The following is a 13,782-nucleotide window of genomic DNA, read 5'->3' on the forward strand; positions in this document are numbered from 1 at the left end:
AAATGCTTCTCCCTTCCCATTCAGCTCACCGAAATGCTTGGGAAATCCATGAGCGGAGTTTATTTTCCAAGGCAGAATATAACAGACATGGGATGCATGGATGATGTGTGTCTCCCGGATCCATAGCTACTAGGGAGAAGCAGGAAGGAGGCAGTGAAAAGAGATGGCACTGTCAGCTCCACTCTGCTGACCTGACAACTGGATTTGTGGTGGCACCTGGCACTGGCTGAGCAGGTTAGAATCAAAAAGGGTGGAAGATTTAATTTCTTTCCTTTCCCAAATTCATTAGAAGAACCACATCAAACAAACAAACAGATGAAGAAATATCAAAATAGTGGAGCTATTCCCAAATTGGGGAAACAATATATTTTAATATATAAATAAATAAGCAAATTAATAAATTAATACAAAAATATATTAAAATAATGGAGCTGCAAAGGGGAGAAGGTTGAGTGGTGGTTGCCTTGGCCTCCTGGGCTGACATAGCTCTCCAGATGTTATCAGATGTATCAAATCACAAGAGATTAGAGAACTCCCTCTCCAGCCTGTTGTCCTTTGTGGCCACTTACGAGTTTATCGAATCAAAATGGAGTTGAACAGGAAAAAGGATTTTGAAAATCATGTGGAAATACACACCAGGAAATGAATAATGTGGGAGAAAATTGAAATTACGCTTGTTCTTCAGCAGGAAAAAAAATGATCTTTTCCTTGGAAATGTAACAGCATGGCTCACCAGGACCTTGCAATGCTACTGAAAGACAAGACAGCAGATAATCCTTTTTCTTGATATATTTTTTTCTCTAGCATTGAAATAACCTCTGATCACCATGCAGTAGCAGGTGAAAGGAGAGTACAGACTCTGAGACCAGTATGAGAAACAAAATAAGCCCTTGAACAGGCTGGATCCACTTGGCCAAAGGCAGTACAGCCAGATGACATGTACCCCCATGACAGAGACTGGGAAGCAGAATAATCAAAATAATGTGTCCCATTTTGCCCAATCTAATGATAAAGTCGGAACATGACAAAAAGCAGCGCTTGAATTGCTACTTTGAACGAGGCTCAGACAGCAGCTGTGTCATCCCATTTCATCCACTGCTGTGAACAGGCACCTGACAAGCCAAGGGCAAAATTTCACTTTCAGTAAAAGCTGAGCTGGTTCATGGTTCACCTGTGTCTATAAGCAACATATATCTCTTGGGAATTTAGGAGAGGCCAGCTATACAATCTAAAAAATCCAAGGCAAATTCCTCCAGGAGACAGAGGAGATGTCTAATTATCATTAGGTTTTTGCAGAGAATTTAGGCATTCAAAAACCTGAATTTGGGCTTAACTTACTCTCAAATACGCAGGGCATCTGCAGGTGACAAGGGAAACGGAACATCCCTCTCTCATCCAACTCTGGTACCCTAAGCACTACTAGTCTGTAGTTTTTCCCCTGAATAGGTCAAGGATGCAATGGTTCCCCTTACCCCCTCACTGTAAACAGCAGCATATTTGCAATTCACTGGTCCCCTGCTTAAGTGTAACCCCAGCCTGTAGTAGGTGACCTCAGGGAGACAGATAATAGATGCCTCAGTTTCAGAGACACCCACAGGCAGCACCAGGGACACCACAGGGACAGCACCAGATCAGCACCTCACTTTGGTGAGGCAGCATGGAGGGAGGGGCACATCTGAGGGTGCTCAGCTCACACCTGAAACATCGTTGTTGTGATTCATAGCACTCTCTCAGTGCCTGGAGCTGCTGGGAGTCCTCTCTGCATCTATCCAGCCCTGTGGTTATGGCACTGGGCCAGCTCCTGTCCTGCTGTGCCTATTTGCAGGGCTGTAGCGGTACTTCATGTGTTCTTTTTCAGCCTGTTGCTGCATTTCTTTCTACCTGCTTTTATCCCTTTGGTACAGTATTTAGGGGGCAGAAGCCACCATCAGCCCTTGGGAGAAAGAAGTACAAATTGAATGGATAATTCTGGGATCACTGGGCAGCTTGCTGGGCTGAAGGAAGTTGAAGCACTGAGATGGGGAAACGCAAGGAGTGCCCTGTCAGCACCAGTTGTCCAAAAAGATGCCTACCCTGTGAGGCAGTGCTGGGAAAAGGGTGTGGCGGGAGTGCCCAACCCAGTCTGTGCCCACACGGCTACAGGGACAGGAACAAAGTGTAGTGCCAACACCCAAAGAGCTCTCCCTCCATGTTCCCTGCATCAGACCCTTGGCAGTAAGGCTGGAGTGGTCTGAGGAGACAGAGCAGTGGCTTGCTCCAGCCCTAATGAACACTTATCCTGTGGAGCTGGTGTGCCAAACCACAAAGACACCTTGAGCTGTCAAATGTCCTGTGTCCCCATTATCAGAGTGCTTGTGTTTGGCATCAGCTGTAAATCCTTTGACACTGAAGGAGATGTGCACCCGCCGCTCATGTGAACATGTGTGATGGAGCAAGTGGGCAGCAGGGGAAAGGACTGTGCTCAGGAATTCAGGGTTGGTTTAGGAAGGGGGTACTGCCCCAGTGATATACAGCCCAGTCACTCCTCCAGGCACAGGGAGCAACTGAAGTCCTAGGAGACGAGGAGGATGCCCGGGGTTGATTCACTTGCCTGGGGTAACCCCAATCAACTGTCCCGCGAGGGACCAGGGAGCCTGTGGTGGTACCGAGGACGGGATTTAGGTCTCGAGCATCACCAGGCATGAGGCGGGGCGGCCGTGCTGCCACACAAGCTCACCCCGGGCGCACTCAGGTGTCTTCAGTGGCTCGTCTGGGGGTGCGAGGCTCCAGCAGAGAGCTCTTGGCCCAGCCTGAGGACCGGAGCTCTCTGCAAGCGCGCTTGCCCCACTGCCCGTCCCGGAGAGCCGGCAAGAGCGGTCACTGCCCGGACGACTATGAGCAGCCGCCCCGCCCCGCTCCGGGAGTGCCCAGGCCGCCCCCGAGGCCGCCCCCGAGCCCGCCCCCTCGGCTGTGCCCGCCCCCGCCTGTCCCCGCCCCGGCCCGGCCCGCGGCGGCCGGCGGAGCGCGCCCGGGGGCGACGGGGAGCGGCGCGGATGGCCGCGGTGCTGCCGGGGGCGGCGGGGCGCGGAGCCGGAGGTAACGCCGGGGAAGGGCGGTGGTGTCCGTGTGTCTGTCCATGTACGTGTCCGTGTGTCAGCGCACGAGTACGTGTCCGCGCGTGCATGCTCGCACACACGGGTGTCCGTGCGGACTTGGGTGCGTGGGGGGTGCGTGTGCCCGCGTCCGCGTGTGTGCCGGGGAGCACGCCGGCGGTGCGGGAGTGCCAGTGCGAGAGGTCCCTTCTCATACCCGCCCGTGCGCGGTACCGTGCCCCGCCGCTCCCCGGGAGGATGCGGGAAGGCCTGGGCAGCCCTCAGTCGGCTTCTGGACCCAGCGCACCTCGCTGCCCCCGGGATGCGTGGAAACCCCAGGCGGTGCGGGAGCGGGGCCGAGCCCGTCGTTCCCCACCCCGCCGCACTGGTAGGGCCGAGCCTCCAGCCCGGCGGCCGCAGCCGCTCCTGCTCCTCCGCTCCCGGAGTCCTCCCTGGGCACTCCCGTGAATTTTCCCCGCTCCGGGAAGGCAGAGCGGCGCGGGGCGAGCAGCTCTCGTCAGAGTGGGGTGTCAGCAGGATATCCTAAAGGAGGAACGCGCCGAGGCTCCCCCGCCCCGGCGCTCCCGGGAAGAGAGCGAAGCGCCGGCCGGGACCGCGGGGAATGTTTCCAGCGGCACCCGGAGCGGCCGCTGCCGTTCCTGCAGGAGCGATCGCGGCGTCCCCGTGGGTCCCCAGCGCCGGGCTGTCACCGCCCGTCCCAGCCGGGAGCACCCACCGAGGAGACCGGCACCGTCCCGTCCCGTCCTGCTCGGTCCGCGGGAGCGTGGGGCGGCAGCGCCGGCCACAGGAGACACGCAGGAGGGGCCTCCCACGCCGGAGGAGCGTTTTCTCACGTTGTTGTAGGGGGATGGTGCGAGGGAACTTTTTTATACTTCACCTTCCTACCCATGCAGCGAGCAAAGCTAAACTTTGGCTAAAAAAAAAAAAAGCAGCATTGAAAGAAAAAAAAAAACACGTGAATTTAGCCCAAATCTTTCTGCCAGGTTTTGTGATTCATAGTTTTAAGTACAGGAAGGTCACTGCTTGGGCTTTTTCCTCTTTGGATGGAAAGAGGGGTTATTTTTCTCTTTCCTGGTGCTGTGCGAGCATCCCAAGAGCCGTGGGCAGCTGCTGCCTGAGACCGGGACCTAGTGGCTGGGGGTCTGCAAGACCCTTCTCAAGCATCCACCGAGCTCAGGTTTTGTCTTTTTATGTATAAAAATAAGCCTAAAAGCTTCCTGAGAGAAGGGTGGCTGTAAACCTGAGTCCCATGATTTTTCCAGGGTACAGCTAGCTGGCAGCACCATTCCTGCTCATAGGTGTACATGGAGATACAAAGTTATATATATATTAAATATATATAAAATATATTTAGATATATATTTATGTATTTTTATATATTTATATATGTAGTCATATATGGCTACATATATATAAATAAAAATAGACCACATAATAGACCACATAAATATATATTTATGTTTATTTCTATTTTTATACATGTTTATATATAATATAGATTTTTGCATATATTTGTAGTCATTGCTAATGGCTAGAAAAGCTCTTCAAAAGGTCCTGTAAATACCTTCTTGAGAAATGTTGGAGTGGTGAGGGCAAGGAATATTGGGTGGGCAAGAGCTGTGGCCCCGCCACCCCATGTCCTGCCCAGCCTTCCTCATCTTCAGCCCTGACTGGAGCAGCAGTGTGAGGGGGTGAATTCGGGGAAGCTGGTTTTAGGTTGTTAAATAGGGAGATATGTGCCCCACAGTTGCTGGGGCTAGGCCTCCCAGTTTCCCAAGGCTGTGTGGGGCCAGTGGGACCCTCCCCCCCCATCACCTGCATGTCCATCCTCCTCAGTCCTGATGTCTGCCAGCATTTGGCATGGGGAACTTTGTTTTCCTGCTTCTTTTAGAAAGCACTCAGCTGCTGGAGGAGGGCAGCTTCAACCCAAAGTGGCAAGTGTTGTCTCTCCAAAGCCCAAATATCCGCAGGATTGGTGGTTGGTCTCATTTACTTTTTATTTCCACCTGTGACATTGTGGACAAGCATGGGGGCAGTTCCTGAGTCCTCCTGCCCCCCTCTCCCCAGCGATCTGGACCAAACCCTCTGCACATTTGCATCCTGGATTGAGGGTTGGGTGCACAGATACAGCTCTGGTGCTCCGTGCAAGAGCTGCTTTGTGAGGAAACACCAGCAGAGAGCTAAAGCTTTGCATTTCTCCAGTGAGGAGACACTGAAGAGGGTTTATGGGGGTCCCAGCAGCAACCCCAGGGGATACAGGCAAAATTGGACTTTGTATGCATGCAGAATTTCAGGATTATGCCGAGATGTTACTACTGACCATTGCAGCTTTCCTCAGGAAACGAAAGCCTGAGTCCACAGTACCTTCTTTTTTTCACTGATAGGTGTATAACTCACTTTAAAGGCTAGATCTGGTATATATGATATTTGGTATTAAGGTGAAAGTGTGTGCCTTGCACAGCTTCCTTGTCCTGGAAACCATTAGAAGAATGGCTGCATACTTGGGTTTTCACACACAGAATATCTGCTAATGTAATAGTCCCAGTGGAAACTTTAGTGCTCGGGAATATTTTGCGGATTTGAGAAAAATCCCAGGAGGATTTTCGGTTTCATACAGCAATTGCTTTTTGGCAGCTTTGGGATAGATGTAATCTGGTTCCCATTTGTGTCCTGAATTTTTAAATGGAGCAGCCTGCCTTTCACTCAGGGCAGAAGTAGAAATAGATGGAAGTAGATAGAAAACAAAAGTAATAGTAACAAGAACAACATCACCTCTATTAAAAAAAAAAAATCTTAGGGCAGTTTTTCTATTAAAATGTTACATATTTTCTGTTTTTGTCCTTCTAGTGACTTTTTCAGTAGGTGAGATGCTTCTGCGAGTGTAAATTTGGAGTAAATCTGTAGAAGCTGGTGAAGGTCCTCCAGATTTGGATCAGCACATGTGAGAACAGAGTTTTGCCACACAGTAGGGTGTATCCTGTGAGCGGCAGAAGGTCCTGCAGCATTTTCTGGCTCTCGGTGGCCTTGTGTAGCTTGGATATGTCCCACCACGGTGTGTGACTGTGCCTTTCTGGACGAGTGTCTGTGCCACATCTTGGAGTTGTAGTGTGTCATTCTTGTGCGAGCCAGGCAGGAATGGCCAGCATAGGTCAAGGCAGCACCTGCTGAGGAGGGTGGTGTTCTACAGGGGGATGCCACATCTCAGGAAAACACAGCGTGGGATTAAATAATTGAGCAATACTTGGGATTCATCTGCTCTGACCAATTTGGCTAGCACACTGGTAACTCCAGTGATCAAGTCTCAGGCTGGAAAATAATGCCGTTGTTAATTTCATTTAATGAATGATTTAATGAATTAAAATGCTTTTACTGCAATTCAGTCTCTATTTAAGACCCGAACTAACTGAAGTAATTAAAAAACTGTTATGCCTCTGTTCTCCCACTTTATTTGGTATGTTGTGAGCAGATATTTCAATTAAGTCTCTGCTGGGCTAGGGTATGACATGCGGGTCCCCCAAACTGCATGGAGGGCAGGAGGCATCCAGGTCTCCCCTAGAACCTGGTCTGGACTGCTGCGTCCCTCAGAAGCAGGGAGGCGCTTCTCAGGGGACATTCCTCCCCGTGATGGCTACCTGGGATGGACAGAGAGTCCCTGCCAGTGACATGTCCTGTCACCTGGGATGTGTCCCCCCTGCCTGCAATGTCCACCGTTTTGGGGCCATTTTTGAGATGATGACTTCACGTCATTGGCTGTTACTGTGATTTTCCCTATTCTAAATCTGAGCTGAGCCATCTGGGAGCAAGAACTAAAGGCAATTATCTTGTTAGTATTTCTACGTATAATACCTTTATTAAATTTCTGCATTTTAAAAGTTGCTGTGTACACATTGCATGTAATGATTTATTAAGGGAAGACTCATAATGTGTATTGGGTGGAAAGAAGGTCTAATTTCTTTTTGCCTTAAGTTTTGACACTTAGGGATAGTGCAGAGACTCCACTCAGTGTAGGGTTATCACAAGCAATTCTTCACACGGATCAGATGAATGTGGATCCTTAGCTGATGGTTTGTTGCTTGTGTTAAAAAAAATGGAAAAGCTCTAGAAATCTGAAGATCCATACTATAGAGTTCAATGTCTGCCTTTTCAGTTAGAGAGTACTGTACAGTCTTTGTACTATTTTTGTTCTGTCCTTATCCCAGGCTCCTTTGTACACTGCAAGTTTGTGGGAATGACTCAGGGAGAAAGCTATTTAACCTAAAGGACACCACTGGCAAAAAAAATAGATGGATAAAGAGCAATGTCAGTGACTGCAAGTGGGAAGCAAGAGGAATATTTGTGTGTGTCTGAGGAAGAGAGATCCTGAAACCTCCTCCAAATGGGCTGAAAAAAATTCCTCTTCTTCGAGATGCTGTTTATTCAATTCAAATAAGGAGTTTTATAATGTAGTTGCTCGAAGTAACAAGGAACTAGACTGAATGATCCACAGTCCTAGGTCCTATTTCACTTCTGGTTAATTAATGGAAGGGCTTAAATGTCCAAGTGACACGGATCATGCCAGTGCTTTTCTGTAGCATGATCGTTTTTCAAGGCAGTAAGTACAGCAAAGTTAATCATAGCTTAAACTCCTGCTCTGCAATTGTCGTCTGTATGTTTTAGCTGATTGATGATTTTTTTTCCCCCCAGTGGAAGAAAAAATTTCTTCTCTAAGAATTTACATGATGAATTTTTATCTTGGAGGTTTTTTTATTGCTTGGAAATCAGAATTTATGGTGTAGTGAAAATGTCTGCAGACAGTCGTTGTGCTGACAAGTGGTGCGGCTGTAGCAGAAGCGTTGTCTCACTTGTGAGCTCCATTTCAGCCTTTGTATTTCACTCTTTTACTGACAGTTTCTTCCCTTGCTTTCAACTCTCTGTAGTACTTACCCTTTTATCTCAGAGCAGCAACACTGACATGAGTCGTCATTGTGCCACTGGCAACTTTGATCAAAGCAGAAGTTTCAATTATTGATTCAATTCTTTGAATAAATTTAGGCTGGCTGCATACAGTAGACTCAATGTTACAGCTGCAAAGGCAAATTTGTAGCTTATAATACATAGAGACCTTAAAAATGCACATATTTGTGCAAAGCCTAGCGTGGCTGCCTAAGGAATATGCATCCCTTCCTCTTTCGGGTTAATACCCAGATAACTGTTTGGTGCCTGGAAGTGTGATGTTAATACTCTGCCTGCATCCTGCCTCTCTGGGATGAACCTGAGACGGGGGAAAATCCAGCGGGTTGTTCTGATGTTATAAAATCTGTAACCGTCCGAGATGAAAGAGCAGTGATAGGCACTGTTTGCCCCCACACGCCCGCGCACCTGATTTCCATTGGGAGGGCGGAGAAGCGCGGGCATCCAAGAGGATCTCCCGGGCAGGCAGACTTGGCTCCCTGCTTTCCTTTATCCATCTGATCTCATGCCAGGTTTGGGAGCTGCTTGCAAGGCACTTTTGCTTTGCTTCTCTCGTAGCCTTTTTTCTTGTCTGCCTTGGTTTTTGCTGAGGGGAAGCACATATGAAAATAAGCACGTGAGGCTGAAGCTTCATGAAAAGTGTTCATCCTTGTAGGCAGTTAAATTTGGATGCGTTAGCACGATTCCTTGGGAGAGGTGGGGCTTGGCTGCCTCCATTGCCTGTTCTTATTAGTCTTTCTAGTGCTTTCTTGGATGATGTACTTTCTAGAGAGTGAAATGACAGTACCCAGGATGGTAGACTCCAGGAACTCTTCTTGAGCAAGGGAATAGCACAATGTGGATCCTGGAGCCAATACTGGGATGAAGATTTCTTTCCCCAGGGTGGTGAGCTGCGGAGGGGGAGCTTGGTCTGGTGAGACCTGCCAGGCACAGGGTTACAGCTTCTCCCGGCTTTCATGTGGGAAATGAGAGGTGCTGTTCACTCACATCTGGTGTACATTATATGTGTTGGAGTTCTGTCCTGCAAGATGTTGCTCTGCTCCTGTGAAAATAATATTAGTGATACTTTTTAGTCCTCTCAGGGCGTGGGAGCCCTGCAGCGGATGTGAGGTTCACAAGAAGAATTTTGGGGTGTGAGAATGAATTAGCCACCCCAGAAATGACCGTCGGCCCCAGAACTGACCTAGAAAACTTGTGCATTGACTGGGGACCTGCTGACGCAAAACAATCACCAGTGGCTGCCTGAGTCTTCGCACTTCATCGGAGCTGGGGATGCAAAGGAGTCGCAGCACTACTGAAGGAGAGCTGCTGAAAGTACCAAGAACATCCCTTGTGATGTTGTTAGAAGTCCAATTTTTTTTACCTAAACCAAGAAGTGGGACACATGAGTTATTTTTTTCCGTGCTAAAGGAAACTCAGATCTTCCTCCTAGCCTTGGGAGAGTGGCATGGCTGTGTGGCTGAGGTATGGCAATCCCTGCTCTTAAGACTGGGCCAATGCTTGGGAGTAAGGTTCCCGGGCCAGGTTGGGGTGTCCAGCTTCAACAAGGTCCCTGTGACCCACCAGAGGGACTGATGGGTCCATCCTTGGCAATTCATGCCACAGCCTTCATGCAGCCCCTGGAACTCTGCAATGCTTTGACTGTCCTTTTGTTGTTTTCCTGAAATAATTATCTTCCTTTGTTGACCTGAGATTTTTATGCGGCAACAGGGAATAGAAAATATTTTAAATGTGGAATAAAGTAGTTATACTTTTTTTGGCTTGGCTATGAGACAGAAGGACAGATGTGGGCTTGGAAACGATGTAATTTTTGTTCTGTCATTTTTGGACTTCCCTTACAAACTGTGGCAGGGTTTATAGGAAAGTGCAAAGCTGCCTTACTTTTTAATTTCAGATGATTGCTTTGGATGGTGTTTGAAATACCTCAGTCTTTTTTGAACCGCTTGAAAGGGGATTTTTTGGAGCACAACTCTGGTTTTGTTTGGCTGGGTGGCTTTATGTGGCAGAGAAGGAACCATACGTGCTGGCAGCATGGGCTGTGCTACAGGCAGCCACAGTATGGTACCTGGGTGGGCAGTGGGGTAAAACGCAGAAACTCATTACCTGGGCTCTGCCTTGAGGTGTTGCCTCTAAATAGCAAACTGTCTTTGCACGATGGGCATCTTTTGGTGTTTTACTGAAGACGAGAGTAGTAGTACAGTTTGGCTGTAAGAAAACCATCTTATCTGACTGTTTTATAAATCTGTTTCTTGAGATGCTGTTATTGCTTTAAAAACATGGCTTTCCTCTAATGTCACAGCAGTGAGCTTCCTATGAGGTTTTGCTTTAGATCCTTTTCAAAACCAGACTGAAACCACATCAGAAATGGGAAATGGTTAAGTGTTGCTCCTCTGTCTCTGGGTCCTGGCTGACTGTCTGGTGTTAATCTTAGTGACTGATTCATTTAAATAGTTCTGAATCTTCAAATGAATTCTACTGCTATGCAGTAACCTCCAGGATAATATGTCTACTTCTGTACAGTGTAATGCATGCTTATCTAAAAGAAAAAGGAAAAGAAAACAAATGAATTGGTGTCAGGCAGTCACTTAGATGTAGGAGAGTTGGTAGAGATGCAGAAGTGAAGGCCTGGAGCAGCTACCCAATTTAGAAAGGACTGAACTAGGCCAGAGATGTGGTCATGTCTTACAGAGCTAGCTGTAAGGAACACTGGATATATGGCAGTTGAAGACGTGATGTCTATGGACTGGATTGCGTCTTGGCATGCTGGGGCTGTGGGGGGCTGGGCTGGCTTTGGGAGGGGAGAGGAAGAGGGCACAGCACAGCTGGCAGCTGCCTGCAGGCACCTACAGACATGATGAGGCCAGTTCTTTTTGGTAGTGGCAGTCACAAAACATGGGGCAGCAGCTGTGATTTGTGTCTTAGGATATTTGGACTAGATATGGGTAGAAAGCCATTCCCCAGGGACATGTCCTTGGAGTGATGATGGTTTTCATTCTAGGTTGCCCTCAACCGGCTGCTTACTCATGACTGCTGGACACCACTGGTCTGGCACCAGGAATCAGTTATAGGGATGAAAATTGCTCTTTTGGTGAGCATTGTGAAGGAATGAGGACGTTTGGGGAAGGAACAAGTGCCTGAGCATGGGACGGGCACCTTGCATCCTGTATAGAGCTGGGTGTAGCAAAGCCTTTCCCTTCAGAGAGGGGAGCTGGGATTTGGGAGGCTTCAGTGACACCAAGGGGGGAAAGAAAAAAGGTTTTTGCCGTGCTCCAAATGGCTCACGAGGCTTCACTAAACTTGCAAGTGGTACCTTATTGCTCATGATCTGGATTGTGGCTGTGTGCCAAGGACTGATCTTTTGGCGACTATTTTCTGTGTTACACAAAATCTGCATTTCTTTACCAGTTACATCTGACATTTTATTAAAACCTACTGTGAATGAACATAAAATATTGTTACATCATTTTTAACATCATAAAACATCATGACATCATTTTATGATGATAAAACATCAACATGGGTACAGCAAAGTGCGATAGTTTTTGGCTGGGTTCAAGCTACTTGATTTTGATTCTGATATAACAGAGATCAGAAACCGATCAGTTTGGCAAATGCTGGAATTTACCTGTCCTGATTTTGGTAGAATATTGCTTTGCCACAACAACCAAAGGCAATTTAGACAAATTTAGGTGAGAATTTCTACTCTTATTATAGAAAAAGCATGTCTTTGTTCTCCATCTCGGAAAATTTGAAGCCATGACTCAAGGGTGCCTGCAGACTCGAAATGCAGAAGGCGAGCATACAGTTTTACTAAGAGTTTATTTCTTTTGAATTCTGTTCGGTGAGTGGTGAGGCCAAGCCAGTATCTGCAGGCTGTTCAGGTTGCCTGTAATGCTTGAAGCTGCTCATCTTCTTTGGGTGTGCAGATTTTCTTTGTTTCACCTCAATCTATTTTTTATTCATAAAACAGGCTCAGGTTCAAAACTCGCTTGTTTCATCCAGGATTTCAAGTTCCAGTGCAGGACTGTATGTGGAGAAGCAATGAAGGATGTCTTTAATCCTATTCTCTACCAGAATAGGCCAATAATTTTGGAAATTAGGGTTCTTGAGATTTTTCTTGAGTCTGTGTCAGCATCAGCGCAATTTCCAGACCAGTCTACCATGCTTGTTTTCACAAACATATTCGGCTTAGATCTACTCAAGCAAGCAGTCTTTCTCTCTTGCTCTCTAAATATAGATAACTACCATAAACATTCATGCATAATATGAATGGTAAAGTGATGAATTCATTAACATTTCACAGAAATGCCTATTTCCTCTCCTCTAGGCACAGAAGAAAATAGTGTCTTCGTGCCTGTAGAAAAGACAGGCTGGATCCTACCCCCTCATGACCCTCCTGCTGCCTTGCTCCATGCAGTTGCATGGAGTTAGCGATGACCTGTATGTAAGGAGGGGAGCAAAGCAGCTTCCCTGCGTCATATATGCCAGTGAGCATGCAGTTAGCTGAGCGCAAAGCAAGCAGTCAGGATTAATAAATCCAGGTCATTCATGACCAATTGCTTTTCCTAAAGAGTAGGGTGCTGCAGGTCTCTGTGTCTGTGGGCTTCCTGCCCCACAGGGGTGGACAGATGCCCCATTGGGACAGATGGATGCTTTGCTGGTGCCACTTTGAGTACTCCACCTCCTGCTCAAGCAAGTCCCTTGGCAGTGGCAGTGGCCATGCCAGAGATCAGTGGCCATTCCCTTAGTCTAAACCTATGACAATCAGTGGGGTAAATGGAAAGTGATTTTGCTGTATCCCTGCTGTGCCAGGTTCTTGGGGTCAGGAGATGCTCATCTGCGAGATTTGAACCTCAAAGAACTTTCTCTTTACAAAAACGAGGGAATGCTCAGAAAAAATAAGTAGAAAGTAAAAAATAGAATCATAAAACGGCCCAGATTGAAAGGGACCTCAGCAGATCATCTGGTCTAACCTTTTGAGGAAAGGGAGCAGCTTAGATGAGATTGTCCAGGACAATGTCCAGTCGCATCTGGAAAACCTCCAGTGATGGAGAGTCTGCCACATCCCTGGGGAGGTTGTTCAGTGAATGATTATTTTCACTGTAAAGAATTTCATTCTTATGGCAAGATAAAACATCTCATAGAGCAACTTGTACCTGTTGCCCCTTGTCTCCTCCTTGTGGCTCTTTGTGAAGAGAGAGCCTCCGTCCTGTCTGTAGTCCCCTTTAAATACGGGAACACTGTGATGAGGGCTTCCCTCTAGGCTTCTTCTCTAGGGAGGAAGGACCTAACTCCTTCAGCCTCTCCTCATAAGACAGGTTCAACAGCCCTCTTTGTGGCTCTCCTTTGGACCCTGTCCAGCCTGTCTGTGTCTTTCTTGAATTGTAGGGTTGTGCCAATGTCATTTGTGGCATAAATTATGAGGTCAAGCCAATGTCATTCTTGGCTTAACACTGCTGTGATGCATTTTGTATCAACTTGTTAAAACAAGCACACTGGAGAGTACCCCTGAGAACAGATTTAGGATGATCCTTGTTCCTTGCCAGGAGGGCTTGTTCTTGCTCACTGATTGTGAAGGGGCTGGGGCACTGTAGTGACTCAGTAGCAACCAAGCCCCATGCAGCTACTTGCTCGCTCCTCCCTGGTGGGATGGGGGAGAGAATTGGAAGGGTATAAGTGAGAAAACTTGTGGGTTGAGATAAAGGCAGTTTAATAAGTAAAGCAAAAGCCACATGCACAA

General features: G+C 47.6%; 1 protein-coding gene across 1 annotated transcript in view; it reads left to right on the forward strand.

The window, feature by feature from the left end:
• Positions 1 to 2,998: 2,998 nt before the first annotated feature.
• AMOTL1 (angiomotin like 1) overlaps positions 2,999 to 13,782 on the forward strand; it is a 59,137-nt gene continuing 48,353 nt past the window's right edge. Inside the window, exon 1 of the mRNA XM_064645101.1 lies at positions 2,999 to 3,075. Within this exon, the coding sequence (XP_064501171.1) occupies positions 3,033 to 3,075 (43 nt within the window). The 5' untranslated portion in view covers positions 2,999 to 3,032. The remainder of the gene's footprint in view (positions 3,076 to 13,782) is intronic.

This window comes from Pseudopipra pipra, chromosome 2 (genome assembly GCF_036250125.1).
Source record: "Pseudopipra pipra isolate bDixPip1 chromosome 2, bDixPip1.hap1, whole genome shotgun sequence".
In the NCBI taxonomy this organism is placed as follows: Eukaryota; Metazoa; Chordata; class Aves; order Passeriformes; family Pipridae; genus Pseudopipra; species Pseudopipra pipra.